The 20,717-nt window shown below is 50.4% G+C and overlaps 4 protein-coding genes across 4 annotated transcripts; 2 read left to right on the forward strand and 2 right to left on the reverse strand.

Moving 5' to 3' along the window:
* Positions 1–816: 816 nt before the first annotated feature.
* On the reverse strand, positions 817–2,514 carry POSPLADRAFT_1145129 (hypothetical protein; the record flags this gene model as incomplete). The annotated part of the gene is made up of 8 exons (XM_024485768.1): positions 817–908; positions 955–1,087; positions 1,221–1,239; positions 1,389–1,735; positions 1,791–1,960; positions 1,990–2,150; positions 2,273–2,352; positions 2,392–2,514. The coding sequence occupies 8 exons, from the start codon at positions 2,512–2,514 to the stop codon at positions 817–819; spliced, it is 1,125 nt and encodes a 374-aa protein (XP_024338275.1).
* Positions 2,515–4,213: 1,699 nt separating this feature from the next.
* POSPLADRAFT_1144133 (hypothetical protein) lies at positions 4,214–8,643 on the forward strand (the record flags this gene model as incomplete). Its single annotated transcript, XM_024485659.1, has 16 exons — positions 4,214–4,263; positions 4,329–4,363; positions 4,416–4,576; positions 4,712–4,744; positions 4,951–5,033; positions 5,258–5,293; positions 5,400–5,463; positions 5,515–5,546; positions 5,599–5,992; positions 6,179–6,287; positions 6,474–6,651; positions 6,821–6,926; positions 7,281–7,508; positions 7,931–8,039; positions 8,156–8,185; positions 8,552–8,643. 16 exons carry the CDS (start codon positions 4,214–4,216, stop codon positions 8,641–8,643), a joined length of 1,740 nt encoding a protein of 579 aa, XP_024338276.1.
* A 3,440-nt stretch (positions 8,644–12,083) lies between these two features.
* POSPLADRAFT_1145445 (hypothetical protein) lies at positions 12,084–13,858 on the forward strand (the record flags this gene model as incomplete). The annotated part of the gene is made up of 9 exons (XM_024485804.1): positions 12,084–12,136; positions 12,196–12,230; positions 12,283–12,447; positions 12,669–12,766; positions 12,822–12,924; positions 13,021–13,158; positions 13,211–13,226; positions 13,277–13,411; positions 13,462–13,858. The coding sequence occupies 9 exons, from the start codon at positions 12,084–12,086 to the stop codon at positions 13,856–13,858; spliced, it is 1,140 nt and encodes a 379-aa protein (XP_024338277.1).
* Positions 13,859–16,120: 2,262 nt separating this feature from the next.
* On the reverse strand, positions 16,121–17,285 carry POSPLADRAFT_1145223 (hypothetical protein; the record flags this gene model as incomplete). Its single annotated transcript, XM_024485777.1, has 4 exons — positions 16,121–16,301; positions 16,681–16,823; positions 16,907–17,070; positions 17,246–17,285. 4 exons carry the CDS (start codon positions 17,283–17,285, stop codon positions 16,121–16,123), a joined length of 528 nt encoding a protein of 175 aa, XP_024338278.1.
* Between the last annotated feature and the right edge of the window lie 3,432 nt (positions 17,286–20,717).

Below are 20,717 nucleotides of genomic sequence, written 5' to 3' on the forward strand. Positions count from 1 at the left end.
CTCCAGTTGTGTGATTTATCTATTGATACGTATTCTGGACACCCCTCCTCGCCTCTTGGTAGAGCGCACATGCTCTCATCCTCGTCCTTCGCTATGGACAAACTTGGTACTCAAAGATATTCTTGCCATAGGGTCGTCGCTCATCGTGTTTACAACTATCGTCATGGCTAGTATTTATTGAAACACCTCCATCCGCACCTCCTGTCCCTATCATGTAGAATGTCTGACGGCGGACGGGTTCTGCCATCAATCGAGACATGCGCTCCGGACTCGTCGACTTACTGAGAGGGTATGAAACACCGCGGCATTGATGGCGCACGCGCCACATGATTTATATTGGGCTCAAGGATATCGAAAACGTCTTTATGAGACTCGAACGTGGCTGGCAGGATCTCGAGAGCGAATGTTATCCCCTGAGACGTCGCAGATGCCAAGGTCGAGCGGTCGACATCATGCTTGCGGGGGTCACGTCAGCTGCAGAGTGAGAGGAAATCCAAGTAGCGAAACGAGTACAAAGAGGCGGTTCGTATCGTCAGCTAAAGCAATACACAAAGTCCTCAAGGAACAGGAAGATGGAAGAACTTGAGGCCATGTCACGCGTAAGCCACCGCATTCGGCTGTGAGGCACGCCTGTGATTAGCCAGCACGGCTGGAGAAGACGCCGCGCGGTCCAGCCTATCTGAGTTGAGTGACGTTCCAGGTATGTCGAGCGTTGTAGAGGACGAAAGGGAGCGGTGGGGCAGGTGTGGGCAAGTAAGCTGCATGAATGCGTGCGCTGACTGGCGAGAATGCCACTCCACAACGAGCAATCGCGCATCAACAGCGAAAGGCCGCGAGAAGCAGGCCCATCTGCCGGGAGACAACCCTCACAAGAACGGGCCGAGGCGCGCTGACACAATGTTTCCCGCCTGTAATTCAGCACGAGCAACGTGAAACCGGCATGGTAGTACTCACCATTAGCATATAATTCTGAAACGCGCTCATAGCTCTTCAGGAGCTGCGCGCACAGCGCGTTGGACGCGGAACATGGAAATGTAGAAGGAGAGTGGATCTGGAGAACGTAGCAAAGGGCTTCGGAGAACGGCAGCTGTGTATAACCACTGCGTCTGTGACGGCATATACCGGGCGCGCTCGAGGCAAAATGGGATTCGCGACGCAGGATCAATACTTGGATATACGGCTCGTGAAACGGATACATCGCTCAAGTGTATGGCACTCACCAGATTGCCTCCTCCCAGGCTGCAGACGCCAGAGTGAACGATGCGAACGCATCATCCGCACAGGCGTCGTCGCAAGGAACACATATCTCCTCCACAAATTCAGCTCTCTTCACGTCTCTTCACTCTCTTCATGATAGGCTGAGACCCATGAACATACTCCAGTCTCACCTCGATATTCGGCGGCTCCTCTTGGAATCGGGGATAGACATTTTGTCAAGGGAAGTCGCCGTGAGAATATGTTCCAGCGATGACGCGGACGGAATAGAATGACCAGTGCCTATCGGTGGGTAAGCTGTAATACTCCTGCAGTCTGAGCCTCGGCGGTGAGATGCCGCGTGTGTAGGAGACGCGAGCCGATGTTGCAGCAACAGCAAGAGGACGTGCGCTGCGTCAAGACGTTCAGAGTGGGCGGGACGCCGGGCCGCGCCGAGGCGGTAATGCTCAAGCTCAAGTTCGGCTAGTCTCTTGTGAACACTCGTGCTCCTTTTTGCGCCTCCATACGTTGCTAGGATTCTCTACGGCTCCACCCTCGGATAAGCGCGACGAGAATTCTGACTATGTCCGACTGACCTCCTCCAGGTTCCTACCTCGATCCCTCGGGCCGTTTTGCCGCCGCCCTCGCAATATGTTCGATATTGTCAAGCTAGTCTGGCCGTCTGCCTCAATGGACACATTGTTTTTTCCTCCCCTTGTTGTGTCGTGATCCTGAGTGCAGGAATAACAGTATTTGCTGAGTCTTTCTGTCACGTATTGTGTTTCAAAAGCTCACTTTGACCAACAACCATTGCAGTAGCTTGTGTACAGAGGAACCCCTCTGACATCAACGTCGTGCTTAGTCTCATTGCGCAGCCGAGTATGCATGGTATCGCTTCCTCCGCAACTACAGTGCTGCCAACCGTTTTCGTACTCCCTTGCGATGTATGCCATTTTCTGTATGTTCAGCTACTATCATGTCTACTTCGTAAGACGGAGATTATCTACGATCTGAGGAACGAGACAATACGCCCGGTAAACCTTCTCTAATTATCGACACCGTGTCCGAGTTGTCTCACCTGGCACATGGCACGCCGCTCTCTTCCGGCTCTATTTTCGCGGTTAATGCTACGGTGCCCGCAGCTTCGACGCGGTGCAGCTGTATTCTGAATTATAAAGTTTGCTACACTGTACGTACCATGCGTATCTCAAAGCAGTCGTATTCCCCATTCAGTGGAATACGCTCCTCAGCCCGAGCCGTCTGCAGTTCATGCCGGCTCCTCAGACGCTCCCGAAACTGGAACGTCCCGTTTCTGTGCATCCCCTGTCTTTCATTCTTCCTCGCAGCAGGTGGCCTCTACTGTACTACCAACATGTCAGCCACTCGCCATCATGTGGTCCAATATGTTCTGGCGGGCTCCTAAAGCGTCTGGGCGTTTACGAGAATCTAAACAGCAGCCATTTGTCTTGCATACGATGCTGGCCAAGCATGGTCCACTCCCTAGCTATTCTGGCTTCGTCGCACTAGTTTCATATGGTTTATGCGGGTTGGTATATGTCCAGTTGCAGTGCGGTACAGAATGTCGTTTGACTGTCGACTTAGCGGCGATAAGTGTGATCGTCTTTCACATTTTCTACTCATTCTCCGCCACTCCTATGCTTTTCATCTCGAATTAGGGCGCTTGCTTCTTCTTTCAAGTTCACTATTTTTAGCCTCACGCTCGGCGCCAAGCTTTGCTCAAGCCTGAACGTGCCTCGTTATTGTCGCGACATGTCGCAGCGCCACCAGTGATAGATGCAACATTCAGGTCAGTGATCACATCTTAGAGGAGGTTTTCCAATACGTTTGACGCTGCTGCACAACAACGTCTCCTTCGCTCTCATCACCTGAGTGCTGGCCGGAGCAGCATTGCCCTGTGTCTTTTACCACCCTGCAGTGTTTATATCGACCTTCAGTTGCCTTTCCCATGCTGTGTCTGGTACCTCATCTCATGTGCACATTGATCTGCGAGATGTAATGGGATCAAGTATCAGCAGGATCTGTTTCTTGCGGATGATGTCGTTGCTTTTGGTCGTTCAATGCGCGTAGGTTGCGCCGAATTCTCGCAGGCTGATGTAGTGTCCCGTTGACTTTGTCTTGAAATAGATCTTCGCGCTCTATCCCGAGCTCATCTGATTTGAGCCAAATAAGCGAGGGGTGCGAAGGTACTGCGGCAAATAATTGTATGGGTTACTTCAAAGGCTGCGTATCGTAGGCGTCCTGTGCCCAATCTTTACTCATCCGATTTTTCTGACCGAATGCACAGCCCACCATGAATCGTGCAGCATCATAGTAGCTACATCATCCGCTGACTATGCACCGGTAATCAGCTGAGTTTCCCTTGATCGTGAATGATGACCTTGTACTTCTCCAGAAACCTCTTCCCCGGTATGTGCTTGAGTCATAAGTCCTCACTAAGAGCTGCGATTCAGGCACGACCACACCATGGGCAAGTTCTCCATGACATCTCACTACGAGCTGCATCTAGATCGCTGATGCACCTTTCTGATGCTATTGATTGCAGTTGCTGTTCAGGCCGGCGCGACCTGCATTGAACATCAACTGCCATATTTCGTACGGAATATTGCACATTGAGTGAGAGGATATAATGGTGACTACTTCCGTATTTGAAGGCAACATTTTGGCTGATATGCGCATATATGAACTGTCGATGCCCGCCATCTCCTCGTAATGATACTGCCTTCGTGGCTTGCAAGCTGTGTTCAGGTAGGTCGTACCTGGTTCTGGTGTTCCCATCTATCTGTGTGTTGCATCGGCATCCTTACCAGAGCGCATCAACATAATGGTCGATCTGAACAGGAGGCGGTGGCGTGAATAAGCGATACCTTTCAAATTGCATCTCACCTCACCTTGTATCTGCATCGCGCAAATGATCATATTATTTCTTGCCTGACGAAATATGCTACACTCGACATGCATATATACGTGAACTGCGGATATGATTCTCATTCTAGTTATCATGTCCCAATCAATGGATGAAGCGCAATTCATCAAAAATTACCAGTATAGGTAAGCCGACTTTCTCAACGAGTGCTCCTCAGTGTGTTGATACATACTTTGCCCTGATATTTTAGTGTAATAGAAAACTACATTGGGTTAATGGCTACGAGTGTGTACATGATGGTGTTTGTATATGCAGCTCTCACTGATGCACAAACTAGCCCTATTTGTGTATGATTCTATCATCTCCTTCAATCTGGAGTGGCGGGCTGTCTGGTCTCGCAAAATCACCGGAGCGACGTCTATATACCTAGCTCTCCGCTACGCGACCTTGCTAAATGTTATCATGGACGTCATTGTCTATAGCATACCATCATGTAAAGTGAGTCTTCATACTACTTCTTATCATTCTAACTCATGACATTTACAGGGGTGACTTCTAAACTTCAACTGTGCTTGATTGGAATGCTCAACCATGTTGGTTGTAGTGGCTTCATCTCATACTTTGTCTGTATAGGTACTGCCTGCGGGACATATCTTGCCCAGGCAGGTATGTTTGCATTCACTCTCTGGTGCAACAGTCTAATGGCATGCTACTGACAGCATTTGCATCTATCCGAGTTTATGCTATTGATGGCCGGCGATGGACGAAGGCCACCATCGTAATGATGTTGGGGCTTGTGCCCGTTGCTATCAACATTGTTAGCATGTAACCCCCTCTATATATTCTGTTTCTCATTTATGCATCATTCACAGTATGTCGGCTCTCAAGCAGATATGACCTATACTACACAATTTTGCACCCTCGGATTCTCTATCTCCACCTCCAAGTATAATATGTATGTGACGTCAGTGGCTAATCACTTTTGTTGAGGTCTGATCCCGATGTCCAAGATGTAAGATAGCTTATATGTATGCCCCACGGAGTGACATATGACGCATTCATTGCTCTTCCAGTGCTTCTTGTCACCCGAATATGTGTCCTCATGTCGAATCTTCTGGTCGTCATCTCAACATGGCAGGCAACACGTGCCAGCAGAGCAGTGACTAGATTGAATAGCAGAGGATCCCTCACCGCTGTGCTATTCCGCGATGGTGCGTGCTCTACCTCAATGCAGAGTGTGAATGTGTTAATATAAACATGTATACAGGTACTGTGCACTTTGCGTAAGTCGGCGTATCCACCCACGAGCCTGTTAAAAAAGACAATGTCACAGGCTAGTAGTTGGGCTCAATGCAGCCAACATTGTGGTCACATTACTTCTGGGGGTCAGTGGGATTCACGCGACCATGTACAGTGACTCAGCAGTGCCTGTTTAGTATGCAATCAACTTCTCCGAACCCGTGGAATTGTAAGTGCACAAATACTTCATCTGACCACACTCCGAAACCGTCAACACACAGGATCAGTACTGTGGTGCTATGCCGCTTCTTCCTCAATCTCCGCCATTTCTCCAGCCCAGACATCATTGACAGCAACATGTCCTCCCACGCAAGCTCATTCTCAAGCTTCGCATCGAGGATCATTGGCAACTTGGGCGAGATGCTCGAGGACGACCCTCAGGCTCCTGATGAGGACGACTTCGAAGGCGAGCTGGATGGACTCAATCATGCGGGAGGAGTCGATGGGGTAGTTGATCCCAATGACAGCGCGCAGGCCCCTTCAGATGCAGACAAGGCTCAGACTCTAACGGCCACTACGGCGATGTTGGAGCCGGAGACTGATGAGAGACACGCCGCAAACCGCGGCTTGCCTGAGGCCCCAAATGAGCGGTTCAATCAGCGTGCAATAGACATTGTCTAGGTCGGTGACGCTCGATACTAATTTGTGGTGTTGCTGAAGGATATTGTCGCCTAGAGGCAAACCATCCTCCAATCCCTCTCATGTTTGTGTATAACGCAGTCTGCCGGATACAGCTGCCTTCAGCTGTGGGATTCATCTATTTATACATATCCTGGTCCTCTCCTTCTCTCGTTTTGGTAGTGCGCACATCTTTGCACCCCTCCTCTTTTGCTATGGACAAATTCGGTCTCCCGGGATATGCTCTCTATCATGCCGCTGCTAGTGGAGTTCGCAACTGTTCTCATAGCTAGTACGTATCGTAACATCTCCATCCTTACTTCCTGCCATGTAGAATGTTCTACGGCGATCAGGTTCTGCCATCAATCGAGACATGCGATCACCCTTGCCATACCTGGACGTCCAACAGAGCATTTTGGTTTTTACAGTCTTCCGCATGCCTTTCTTCTGGCGACTATACACCATACATAATGACCAGCGCGAAGAAGCATTCGCAGAACGCTCATCGCTAAGAGTAGAAGATACTGCGGTCAACTCTCCCCGGAGACCACGCGAACAACCTCCTTTAGCTCTGAATCAAATCAAAGGCAAGTCGCAGATGAAACAGATGTCCTAGCGGCGGAAACAACCTTGGCGAATGCCGGCTCCAGCATTGGGTCCGCTATTTTTCTGCTTCGTGATCTACCTCAAACTTTGCGAGAAGTACTGCAGCATTGTGACCAGAGGAAGACAACTCCACGCCGCTCCTGTGATTTCCCTTGTCACAAATGATCGTATCCGCCAGTAGAACGCTGTATTTCACGTCAGCTATAAATGCGTCATCAGGAAGCTCGGTTCATGCAACTTAGCTCTGTATAGAGAAATGGAGCTCGATCCTCCTCATGCACGCGTCTACTCTTCCTCACAAACTGGTCTTATGCCGCCGCCGCTCGTGCGTACCACTCAAATGCCTGCTACGGCGGCGAGCCATCAGCGTGTGCTCGTGAATGTACAATAAGATCTGCCCATATACACACCTTGAGGCAGGTGCCTAAACTTAGATTTTCAGTTCCCCTGTACTTGATGTGACGGGCATGTCCGTGAGGACGTCGCCTCCTAGAAAGAGCAGAGGTATATGTGTAAATTGATGCCCTCACCTTGATGTGCTTAAGTCTCATGCTGCGCAACTCCTGTCCTTTATTCTCATACGACGTGTCCAGGTCGAACGGCGGAGCAAAGATCCACAGTGCAATGTCGTCACATTCTCTTCGAAACATTCTGGACGAAATGACATGGCTCGAACTAGACGCCCGTGCGGTGCGATCCCCCGTTCGATGAGGCCTCTTCGCCTGTCTTCCTCTCGCAGGGCTCGCGCCTGGATCAACCACTTGTTATCTTGGAGCATCTAATCAACACCGTGCAGACACGTATTGCGCCCTCCGCGCCTAATAATTCGTATCCCATACTCGCCCAACGACTCTGCATTGTTGGGAAAGAGAACCGCGGGATTGTGTGGCATAGCACGCATGCTGACGTATGTCGTCGGGAAAATCTGGTACAGTCGATCTTATATGTCTACAGGAATATATCTTCTGGCGGTTGTTCCAAGCCAAGTCCACGCCCATGTAGTCATCCCCGCACCACCAGCGGGTGTCGTGATCAACGAAGCGGGCGTCCTTCGAGGCATGAGCGTTACGAGCGGAGTAATCCTCCAGGATTGCGTCTCCAGCCTCTAGAGCACCTATCGTCTTACATGCGAAAGTGAGAAGCTCGCATGTACGTCGCATACCAATCTACTAGTGATCATCGTGGCAATTTTTGGAGTTGTGCTGAGCGTTGACAGGCTTAGCGAGGGCCCAGGTCGCCAGAAGCTTCTGAGTAGTGTAGCGTTGTCATCGTCGATCGGACGTCCCGGGAACCGTGCCCTGTGTCGCCAAGTGGTGAGCACATCTTAAGAATGACGTGGTCACCGTCGTTGATATCGGTACGATAGTGGACATTGTTGCGCCTGCGAAAGGTCGTTTTCTGGGAGAGATTATGGCGACTGACAATTTGAGAGGCGATGGTGAGTGGCTTCTATTTACATTGCATACAGAACTCGGGTGAGCGAACATCGTTCACGTATCAAGCATTGTCGTCGTTTCCCTACATACTTTAATATCATTTCGTGCTATCGCTTAGTGCAGATGAATAATCCAACGAAGTACACACGTAAGTCTCGAGTGATACGCATAAGGTGCTAAGAGTTGTCTTGGCTGTGTCTCGATCGGGTCTATGGCCTATTTTGCAGCATTATGGGTAAGGTGGACGACCCGGAGAACAACACTGTATTCTCAGCGCACCACGAGTAGGTCATTTACGGCTTTCGCTTGCGGTCATAGCTTCTGATTGACTACATATTGTAGTGCTACAATGTTGTCTGTCTTCCAAACTGGTCTTGCTGCATTGTTGGCTGCGCACTGAAGAGTGGCCCGAGCCTTGGACAAAAGCTGTCGACTCAAACGGTCTTTATGATCGATCATTGTATCCAATCCTCCACGCATAGTTCGTTTCTAGTTGACTGATTTCCATCAACAGCGGCTACCACGGTGGATCAGTCTGTCGCAATCTTCAATTTGACCTCTAGCGGCATCGGAACCCAGCCCTCTACGGAGTCGGCGAGGGCCTAAGGAAGCCATTCTGACGCAGAAAAACTCGTCCCGGCAGACGGGCCCTAAGATGCTGAAATTGCTGCTTCCAACGCCAACTAGGATCTGGTTGAAACAGTCCCTGTGATAGACGAAGCAGCCGATAAATGGGAGCCTCGCGAGGGAATTGCCGTCGAGCGCAAAGTCTCACAGAAGGCTTTCAATCATGACGCGATAGATATTCACGCATTGGACGGAATATTACGGCTTTCAGTAGTGACGTTCGTCTAACTATCCAAAGCGACCTAATGCCCTCTTCGTCAGGCGCATATATTATGCATCCTACTCCTTTGTCATGGCGAGAGCTCCTCTCCTGAAGTTCTATTTGCTAAGATAGTCCTCTCCATACTTCTGATGATGGCTTTGATTCGCGGTCGCGATTCATTGTGTCGCTCCATCCATTCATTCTTCCTGGCGTGCAGAATATCCAGTGGTAGAGATGTCTGCGTCAACCTTATCACGTCGCGTTGTATGCGTGTCAGAAAACATATTCATTATAACGTTGGTAGGCGCTATTGTATTACAGATACCTCCCAGCATTTACCTGCAATGTACCATAACAAAGGACAGTAACGGATAATGCAGCGGGAGAACAGGTAGCAAAAAAAGAGCGAAGACCACATGGAACATGTTCCTGGTCACACGAGCGTGGAACTGCAGCACAGGCCCTATACAAGATGCGCGAACGTGCCATGAAGTTGGCGGAGTGGAATAGCCAACGGCTTGTAAGAGTACAGATACGTACTTAAGACGGAAAGGCGTACGTACAACCAACACGGCCCCAGATGTTGTTCAAGTTATCGATCCGTAAGACCGAGCAAGGTCCTTGCCAGACCAGGGAGTCGAGAGAGCGCACAAACTACGCCTAAATTTGTTTGCGTGGCCCCCCGCGAACACCCCAGAGCCGGATAGTCTCATACAGGTTGTGCGGGGGTCTAGAAAATGATCATCAGTGTGGCCGAGTTCCGTGCCAGTCCTCGCGAGGCAGCCATTGATCACAAACCAAGGATTGATAGAAACGATAACCCGTTGAGGATGAGTCCAGATATGCACAGGAAGGCAGCGCGGGAGGGGTAGGGATGCGACCTTTTGTCATCACCAGTGAGAAGGCCAGAGATTGACTACAGGATATCGTTACGGGTGTATGGGCCGCACTGTTCGCATTCGCCTGCCTAGAGGTCAGTTTATGAAATTCAAAGCAGGCTATCACATTACTCACCATCACCGTTCAAACCCGGAACAAAAGATATCTCTGTTCGACAAGCACTGGGCACAGTGAAATGTGATATTCTTCCAGACTGCAGATCTGATGGGATGCACATGAGCTCCTCCCGTGAATACGCTGAAATGGAGTCGAACGAACCTGAAACCACATTGCCTCTGCAAAACAATGCTACCTTGCCTGCGCCCAGCGTTCTCTGCAACCCATCAGGTCTTGCTTTGACTGCAGTGTGCGTGAAGGCTCAGAACTCCCATCTCGGTGGTTGGCTCTGATATTCGACATATCTTGCGGGCGGCGGGGATAGGACGCGGTCTTCACCCATCGGACGCATATACGGACGAGAAGGTTCCAGCAAGAGGTCGACGCCGTAATGGTTGGTTGTCCCTGGAATATCGACTGCATCAGAGCTCTGACTTTAAGAGTGGAGACGTCGCCTGAGCATGTGAAGGAGGCACAAGCTATTAGTGTTGTAGAAACAGAGTGATATGGAGACGGCCAGCGTTGATGCGGCAGCACCGGGCCGAGGAGACCGATGCGATCGGTTGTCTTCCATCTGATTCATATTCGTTTTGATCATGCGAGTATGCTGTGTGAGACCTAGAACGAGCACTGTGACTGCCAATTGAAGAAGCTGTGCGTTTGAAGCCCTTCGCTGTCTGCCCTTCAATAGACTTTGGACACTATCCGAGGTGAGTCCCCTTGTTGTCTTCTTGTGTTTATACTACCCCTTCTATCGAATGTTCATGTCAAGCTGTTCGCCCATGTTCTCCGGTTGCTGGTCATCCTCACTCACGAAAGCTGCTCCTCATCAGAGCAACCTGTCGGATGTCGTGCTCTGTTCCACCCAGTGCGCCTTACAGAACATACCGATATTAGCACTCCCCGTCCCTGTTGGTTTCACCTTGCCAAGCAGAGGTAGTGTACACCGAAATTCTCAACTAGTAAAACAATGATCCTCCTCGTTATCTATATGGAACTGGATCTTGCGTTGCTGTGCCGTCGTCATCTACATATATGTTTTTCCTATTTCGTTCGCCCTCTTTTTGTCACCGGGATGCCGCGCACCCTCTTCTATGTAACATGCTCTCAACCCGAGCCGGCCTCTCATTTTGGCGTGGTCTCCTTTTTTTGTTGATACTGGCGACAGTCTCTATCGTGCACTCCAGACGTGACCCATGCGAGCTCCTCTTTAGGGAGCAATGTCAGCACTAATGGTCGTAAAAGGAGACGGGAGCTTACGACATGACATCAGATTATTGACCCCACGCGTGTCGCGCGCTGTCTGGTCGTGCTCGTCCAAGCGTTTATGGTCGACTAACGAGGATGCGGTTACTTGTTGTCTATTTGCGTATGGATATTCACATGGGTCAGCATGTAGCCGACACCTATTATCTCTTCTGCTGCTCTCGATCATCGGAGACCGCACCAGTATCTGCTTTCGGAGCCGATGAACCATACCTGTTGACACAGCCACGCTCCAGGCACACCATCATCGTGGCTGTCCTAATCTGCAATCTGCATGATTTCTGATGAAATATCCGCAGAGTTTCTGCAGATGCAGAGGACCTGATATGATCAGGCCAGCAACTGCGCAGCACAATGCATGACCAGTGATAAGTGCCACTATCATCGTCAAGTCTCTAAGGAGACCTTACTGTTCGTTTGGCTCTCTTGGGTGATGACACCGCCTCCGTTACCCCCCTCAGCTAAATGTCTGTCATAGCAGTACTTATTAATCCATCTTTCAAGGCCAGTGATTTCGCGGGGCACTGCATAGGCTGCGTAACATCGGCTCATCCTGACATATCATGACTCACAGGATCCTTCCGGTCGACAGAACAGCCCACAATAAATGCTCTCGTGATCTTGACCCGCTGTCTGGTACAGCCTGGCATCATATGTTATCAGCCCATGTCTCATCTCAGGCAGGAGCTCGTCGCATGCTGATTCTCCACATCACTGCATATCATCTCAACACGGGCGCATCAGTTCATTGTATACCCGAGCTTGTTGACCTGGTTATTGACCTGAACAGGATGCGGTGGCGCTAACGAATCATGCTTCTTAAGTTGCATCTCACATCACCCTGTATCCTCCACGCACAATTGATTATATTATATCTTGCTTGACGAACAGATGCCACACTCGACACGCATATATATATGAGCTATGGACACCTTGTATTTATATCCTACTCGTCATGTCCGAATCAAGCATGAATGAAGCCCAACTCCTCCGATTTTACCAGTATGCGTAAGCTGACTCTCAACGATCTTTTGTGTGTTTATATATTTCTTATGCTCATACTGCAGCTGGATAGAAAGCTATATTGACATTGCGGCTACGGGTGTGTACATGACAATATTCGTACTTGTAACCCTCACTGACACGCAAACTAGGCCTATTTGTGTACGATTTCATCATCTCCTTCAATCAGGAGTGGCGGGCAGTCTGGTCTCGCAAGATCGCGGGAGCGACTGCTATATACCTAGCTCTCCGCTATGTGACCTTGGCAAATGTGATTACATATGTCACCAACTTCACCATTTCATCATGTGAAGTGAGTCTTCATGCTGCTTTCTATCATTCTAGCTAAAGACATTCTCAGGGGTGACTTACATTCGGATTTATACTGTACTTGACATGCATGCTCAACTATGTTGGTCCTAGTCTCTTCATTTCACACTTAGCGGAGACAGGTACCTTCTGTGGGATATATCTTGCTCAGGCAGGTATGTCTTCCTACACTCTCCGGTGCAACAGTCTAATGTCATGTGGCTGATAGCATTTGCGTCAATTCGAGTTTATGCTATTGATGGCCGGCGGTGGATGAAGGCTGCCACCGTGATGATGTTGGGGCTTGTGCCTGTTGCTATCAACATTGTATGTGTTTACCTCACTGCAGATACTCCATCTCCCAATCATGCATCATTTACAGTATTCCGGGTCTAAAACATTTGCATATTGTAACACAGAGGATCTTGGTGTTGAAGTCTCGATATCCACCTCCAAGTATAATATGTACGTTGCATCAGTCGTTAGTGATACCTACTGAGCTCTGACGAGCCTCTCTAGATGTAAGGCAGCTAATATATATGTCCCCTGAGCTGTGATGTGATACATTGATCGCTTTCCAGTGCTTCTTGTCACTCGTATATGTGTTCTCATGTCGAACCTCCTGGTCGTTATATCAACATGGCAAGCGACACGTGCCAGCAGATTAGTGACTGCCTGGACCAGCAGAGGATCCCTCACAGCTGTGTTGTTTCGAGATGGTGCGCGCTCCATCTCAAAACAGAGTTTGTGCTGATACAGATGTGTATGTAGGTACCATTCACTTTGCGTAAGCTTATATTTTCGTCCATGAGGATGTACTATAGTATGCATTTGCAGAATAGTAGTCGGGCTCAACGCAGCCGACGTTGTGGTAGAACTACTCCTGGGGGTTGGTGCAATTCACATGACTACATATAATCACTCAACAGCTGAGCCTCAGAAATTGATCGACTTGTCCCAACTCATGGAGCTGTAGGTGTACAGACTGTTTGATCGTACATTCTAACGAATTCAACACACAGGATCAGTACCGTGGTGCTATGCCACTTCTTCCTCAACCTCCGCCAGTTCTCCAGCCCCGACGTCAACAACAGCGAAATGTCCTCCCACGCAAGCTCTTTCTCAAGCTTCGCATCGAGGATCATCGGCAACCTGGGCGAGATGCTCGAGGACGACCCTCAAGCCCTTGATGACGACTTTGAAGGCGAACTAGACGACCTCAATGATACGGGAGAAGTCGATGGGTCAGTTGTTTTCGATGACAACACAAAGGCTCCTTCAGATGCCGACAAGGCTCAGACTCGAATGGCCACTGCGGCAATTTTCGAGCAGGAGACGGATAAGAGAGGCGCAGCCGACCATGGGTTTCTCGAAGCCCCAGATGAGGGCTTCGACCAGCGTGTGATAGATGTTGTCTAGGTTGGTGACACTTCCACCGATCTGTAGCTATACTGAAGGATATCGTCTCCCAGAGGCAGCTCATCTTCATCATTGTATGACGCAGTCTGCAGGATACAGCTGCTTCCCGTTGCGGGATTCTTCTACGGATATGCATATTGGACGTCTTCCACTCTTGGTAGCGCATACATGTTTTCTTCCCTCTCCTGAAATATCTTAGCCTCAGAGTCGCTGCTAATCAGTTTCACAAAGTCTCATAGCTAGTATTTATCGCACCATCTCCATCATTGCTTCATATCCCTGTCATTTAAACCATGCGAGGGTGGACGGGTTCTTCCATAGAACGAGACATGCGACTAGCCTGACCGTTCCGGAACGTACATGGAAGTCGACTGCCAGTGTTTTCTGCACGCCTCTCATCCGCGACTATACCCTATACGCCATGGCCGAGTGCGCACACGCGGAACATGCAGGAATAGGGAACACCCTAGTCATCTCTTACCGGCGACCACACCAACGACTTCCTTAGATCTCGACCAAATGCAAAGGCGAGCTGCAGGAATTTTCCTAGAGATACGGGTCGGTGAGCAGGGTCATTTCTCCGAGCTCCGGCTCGAATATTTAAGTCCATCAGGTTCATGATTCGTGATCCACCTCAAGCATGGCAAGAGACGCGCTTTTTTGCAGGCCGTACTACAGCCCGGTGATAAAGCAGAGACAATGCCCCACCGCTCTTCCAATTGCCCTTGCCAAACGTAATCTCGTCATCCAGTGGAGCGCTATATTATGCGTCAACTAAATTTGCGTACAGAAACTGGGAGAAACTGGCTTACCTCTCTATAGGTCCATCGGGCTCGATACTCCATATGCACATGTCTGCTCTTCTTCTCAGACTAATTCTGTGCACCCGTCGCTCATGCATGCCCTTAAGATGCCTGCGAAAGTAAGCTTCCAGCGTGGACTCGCGATCGCCTCTCCAGGCAGCTGCTTCAATATCGTTTGTCATTTCCCCTCTACTTGACGTCTGTATTTATGATGGCGTCGCCGGCCAATGCGGACCGGACTGAGAGTGGGTAGATATGCATATAGATAACCTTGCCTTTCCGCCTTACTGCAGCACTTCAGGCTTATGTTTCAGAAGCCCCTAAATCCTTCCGTGCTTCATCGTCTCTCAACATGTTGAGATCGAGCGAGCAGATTGCGACAGTGCCATCGTATGTCATGAGAAACATTTTGAATGGGAATGGCTTCTTGATGGAGGCCCGATCAATATGTTCCATGTCCCCTGTGTGCGGCTACAGAGGCGCTAGTCGTGAAGATCGACAACGACTTCTTACAGCATAGTGGCGTATGACACTGCCGGCATAAGATTGGGAACATTTGTTAGATTTTGGGGCCCGCAGTGTCGACCCGACGCCCCTGTGCCTAGCAGGGAGAACAATCGTAGCACGATTGCCAAGTAAAATACATCGATCCTGTAGAATACTTGTACCGTAGCGCGGCCGTACCTGGCCCCCACGTGTTTGTAACAATCCGCCCATTTTGCTCGCTCGCGTCCGCGTGCCCACTCCCCTCGTCTCGTCCCCAGGCGAAAGTCAACAACATTCTCACCTGCATTGGGCTGTCCTTTCAGGATGAGGCACGAGTAAGACATTCAATATGCATGCTTCAACAACTTTGAGTTGCCGGACAGAATATGATTGGTAGACGTCAGAGGGGCTCTTACACATTAGACGTGGCTCAGCGTAGACGCCCGTGCGTGAGATCTGAGATCTAATTTGTCATATGTTCGATCGCGCTCAATGCCTCTTGGCTTATGCACTCTTTCTTTCTCAGCAGGTCGTGTCTTCTTCCACCAAATGGTCTAGCTCGCGCGTAGACTCACCACTGATTATCCAAGAGCCAACGGTCACTGAATGGCCCACGTTGCACGCTTCGTGTTCATCTCACGCCTCGCTCGATTACGTAGCGTTGGTTGGGAAAGGAAAAGCTCGGGCCTGTGTGAAGCTTGCCATGGACGTAATAGATCATTACCATCTTACGTCCTCACGCAAACCTGGCGCTGGTGGTCGCAGAATTCATTACAGGAATTCATGTTATGCATTCCGGCGATTGCCCGGCTGAAAAGCGAGGCCGAGGCTGCAGGGCTAGCATCCACGCCCTCTAATTCTTATACTTGATCCGCCACGAGGCTTCACGTGTGATTCTGCATTTGCCTGCCCACAGGGTCTTTGTGACTTCTATTCCTGCGTCGTTACCTGGAGTGCATCCTACGCCGAGCTCTCAGCCGTCGGAGATTTGAGTGGGAATGCCCACGTCCACGTAATTATCCTTGTTGCACCCATCAATCTGAGGGGTGTCTCCATAAACGACCGCAAGAGTATCGTACACGAGGCGGACATCCTTCAAATGAGCGGCATGGGCGGCGACAATGTTCATGGTTACCTCTTCCGCCTTCCGACACCTCAAGATATGAGGCTCACATGTTAGGCGAATGCTTCATGGCGTTGACTCGCACGAGTTACCAGTGAGTATCATCACCATTCTTTTGTAGTAATTCCGGCGCGGAGGCTGGAAGGCTTGGTGAGGACCCAAGTCGCTGGGAGCTTCTGGATAGATTGCAGCCCTGGGAGCGTCGAGAGTTCCCGAGGGACCGTAACCTGTGCCGCCAGCTGGTGAGCACGTATCGAGACTGATTTAGTCGTCGCTGCTGACATTGGCGTTGGCACGGCCTTGGACATTAGAAAGCGTGGGAAAGGTCTTTTTCTTGCAGTGGGAGAAATATCGGCGACTGATGCTCGAGGAGACGATGGCGAGTCAATTTTATCAGGATAGTAATTGACGCTTCACGCTGATATCCATCCATAGCCGGTACCACGCTCGGCCAGTCTGTCGGGACCCTATCCTTGCCTCCAGCTGCGTCAGTATCGAGCCCTCCACACAGCCGGAGAAGTACGAAGGAGACCCCGCGAGAGATGAGTGTCACCTAGTCGATCAAGTTAGTATGAGGTCATTTCCAGGGCTTATGCCACTTCCTCCTCGAGCTTCGCAATTTGCGTAGCGGCTCACGGTCCAAGACACCACTTCATTCTCCCAGAGAAGCTCGCTCTTGAGCTTCGCATCCAGTATCCCCGGCACCTTGGGTGAGATGCTCGGGGATAGCCCCAGACCCTTGACTATGGCTGCAAATGTGAACCAGACGGCCTCGATGACGTTGGACAACCTCCACGATACTGGCAGCGCTGTCTTGCAAGGCAGACGAAGATAAAGCTCAAACAGCTTTCACGGCAGACGAAGCAGTTGGCAATCGAGAGACTCGCGAGGGAGTGCTGTCGATCGCGAATGTTCCGGTGAGACGCACCATTGATCTTCTTTAGGTCGGGCTTAGAGAATTCCAATGGCACTAACAGCTCTTCACGATATTCGTGTCTAACGCAATAATCTTCATAGCTACGCTACGGCATTAGATATCGACTCGCTAGAGGGACCTTCACTGGGTGCGATCTCTGAGTAAGAAACAAGGATTGGTGTAATCCCAGCTGCTTAGTAGGTGGAATGCATGAAAAGGCTCGAAGAGCTCAGTAAATTAGGTTCTGTCACAAATCCACGAACAGATGAAAAGTAGTCGTCCGCCAACCTGAAAATTGTGAAGGACACGATTCAAGTGCCGGACCGGCTCACACAGCGGCAGTCCGGGCCGATCCCAGGAAGTAGTGGACAAGTGCAGGTCAATTCTAGCAGCTCTATGTACATGATTCGCCTTACGGTCTATTACATGTGCAACAGTGTAAAGTACGAAATTGACACGTGGAGAAACTGGTAAAACAGACGCACGACGCTACCGGAAACAACGTACAAGAGTCCACTGTGTGTTGTGTTCTATGGACCGACGAGCATGGAGGGAATGGGGAGGAAAAGCACCTCTCGAGTAATACAGAAACGGCTGGCCGGCCATCTGGCGCGAGGGGGAATATATGTTGGTGAAGCGTCGTTGCTAGACATCTAGATCTTCATGTAACACGGCACAGGCTGCCAGTCACAATGAGGAAAGCCGACGCGCATTCTAACACTTTAAGCCAAGTATATGCGGTTTCGGGTGCGGTGAGAATAGGTGTAGATACGCGGAGGCATCGTGGAAACAACATGGAGTTGAGGTCTGGGGACCAGGTGTGAGATCCTGCAGTTACCGTGCACGAAGCAGGAAAGTCATGGCATGGAGCTGCAGCATCCACGCTGCACAGCACGCGCAAACGCGCCGTCAGGCTTGCTGCGTGGAAGAGACATTTGAAAAGAACAAAGACGTACTTAGGGTGGAAGGACGCGTACAAGCGACACTTCCCCAGTTGTCCGAGTTCTCGCAATCCATTAGCATAGTCCAAGCACCTCGGGAATCTCGAAATCGACGTGATTGAGCACATCGCTCCGCTTCATATGTAGACCTCGGGAATGATGTGCGCGACTTCAGCGTGTGACAGCCAGTGTTTCATGCAGGAAAAAGCGATTAACAGCCTCCCAGGACTTCGGAGGCAAGACGCAGACAGACCAACGCAGACAGACCAGGGAGTTGAGAGAGAATACAAACTGCTCCTGAATGTGTTCGTGAAATCCGCAGTGAATATTACAGAGCCGAACAGCCGCATATATGGCATGCGACGGTGCGGCAAAGGGTCACTAGCGTGACCGAATTTCGCCTCAGACAGTGCTCGTGAGGCAACCATTATTCGCAAAGCAAGGATTATAGGGGTGGCGACCGGTCGAGTACTATTGAAATTACGCTCAGGGAGCGACGTGGGAGAAGTATGGTGCGATCTTCTGCCGTCACCAGCGAGCAGGCCAAGGAGTAATCACAAGACGTCAGTAGCGGGTCTTTGCGGAAGTATGAGCCGGTGGAGAGGTGAACGTCCTGCGAACTGCCAGATGCGCTGAGACACACCGCTCTCATTCCCCTGAAGGTCAGTTCATGAAGTGAAAATTGCGCGACTGCAGTCCTCACCAGTTGTGACCATTCGATGGTGAAACGTCCCTCCCTCGTTAGGAAACAAGAGAGGACAGGAAGCAGAACAGTAAGATGAGAAAAGCGGACGCGGAAAGGAACATAGGAAGATAGTGACTGCCTGGGTCTAAGATTATGTGACTGCCGCATCAGTAGCGCAGAGGCATGACGGTACTTGCGAAGCGATGTTGGTTTTGGAGTGTCCATTTGGCGGCCAGTGGATGTCGCCCCACAGATCGGGGTCACTTAAACTGCAGACTCAACGGTGCGCAAATGAGCTTCTTCCGCCCACAAGTTGAAGGCGGGCTGTATTGAAGAACGAACCTGGAACTGCCCTGCCTCTGCTAAATGTGCTTACTTGCGTCTAGCTGGTGTGCTCCGCCAGCCGTAAGATATTGCCAATTTGCATCGTATGTGAGGAATCAGGCTTCTCATCTTGGCGGTCGGCTCTAATATTCGACATATCTTCCAGGCGGTGGGGAGGCAACGCGGTCTTCAATTGCCGGACACATATACGGACGAGAAGGCTCCAGCAAGAGGTCGGCGCTGTGAAGGGTTTCCTTGCTACATTAACGACAGCAGTGCTTAGACACTCAGAGCGGAGACGTCGCTTGAGCAGGTAGAGGAGGCACAAGCTAATGTTGTAGAAACTGAGTGAGACGGAAATGAGAGGAAGCCAGAGACTCGAGGTGAGCGCCGGTGCGGCAAGACCGGGCCGAGAAGGCTGATGTGATCGGCTGCCCCAGCTGAGGGCCTCCGAATGCATTCGCCTCCCGTCATATCTCCCATGTCCAACGCCTAGTTCTTGTTCGTTTCAATCGTGCGATTATGCTCTGCGAGACCCAAAGCGCACATTGTGACCAGCGGCCGAGGAACTCATAAGTATAAGGCCTTTCGATATCTGCGCCTCAATAGGCATCGTCCGAGGTGAGTCCCCTTGTTATGTTTCTGATATTGTTCCTATTCAATGCCAATGGCAAGCCGTTCTTTACGTTCTACGGTTGGTATTCATCCTCACTTACTCACGCTGTTTTTGACCAGAGCAACTTGTTAACCGTCGTGCTTTGCCTCACCTAGTGCACGCCTCGCAGAACATATTGCAATGAGCACTCTCTGTCCCTCTTGGGTTTACCTTGCGAGGCAGAAGTGATGTACATTATAATCGCAACTAAGAAGCTCATTACATCTCGTTGTCATCCATATGGGACAGAATCTCTCGCTGCGGTGCGTGTATCCATTACACATATCATCTTCTTGCCCCGGTCGTACTCTGTTGGTCACCAGCTGGCTACACACCCTATCCTGTGAAACATGCTCACAGCCTGAGCTATCTGCATACCGCTTTATCCGGCTGGATATCCACCGAAGTGACCCCTCCCATTCCGGTATGTTCTCCTTCTGTCGTTCATACTAGTGACAGGCAGTCTCTACCGTGCGCTCCGATGTGACCCTTGCTTGATTAAGGCTCAACGTCAATTCTTAGCAGTTATAAAGGGACGCGGACGATTTACGAGATGGCATCCGGATTTTTGTTCTGTGAAGGATGCAATATGCGGGTCGCTCGGTCTCTGGCTGACCAACGGGGATGGGCTTGGGTTTTTCTCCTGAGTGAAATGTGTGGCACATCGCGGGGTGCTGAGTAGATTTTCGCAGCTCGTTGCCTATTTGTATATGGACATCTACGCGGTTCAGCACGTAGCTGACGCCTATTCTCTCTTCTGCCGTTGTCGATCATCGGAGACCGTGCTTATATCTGCTTTCCCTTTCCGATCGAATGTCCGCAGAGCCTCTGCAGAGGACCTGATATGGTCCGGGCAGCAACCACGACGAACAGTGATAATTGCGACTATCATCGCCGTGCCTCAAAAGAGATGTTCATGTCATTTG

This window comes from Postia placenta (assembly GCF_002117355.1).
Source record: "Postia placenta MAD-698-R-SB12 unplaced genomic scaffold POSPLAscaffold_8, whole genome shotgun sequence".
Lineage (NCBI taxonomy): Eukaryota > Fungi > Basidiomycota > Agaricomycetes > Polyporales > Adustoporiaceae > Rhodonia > Rhodonia placenta.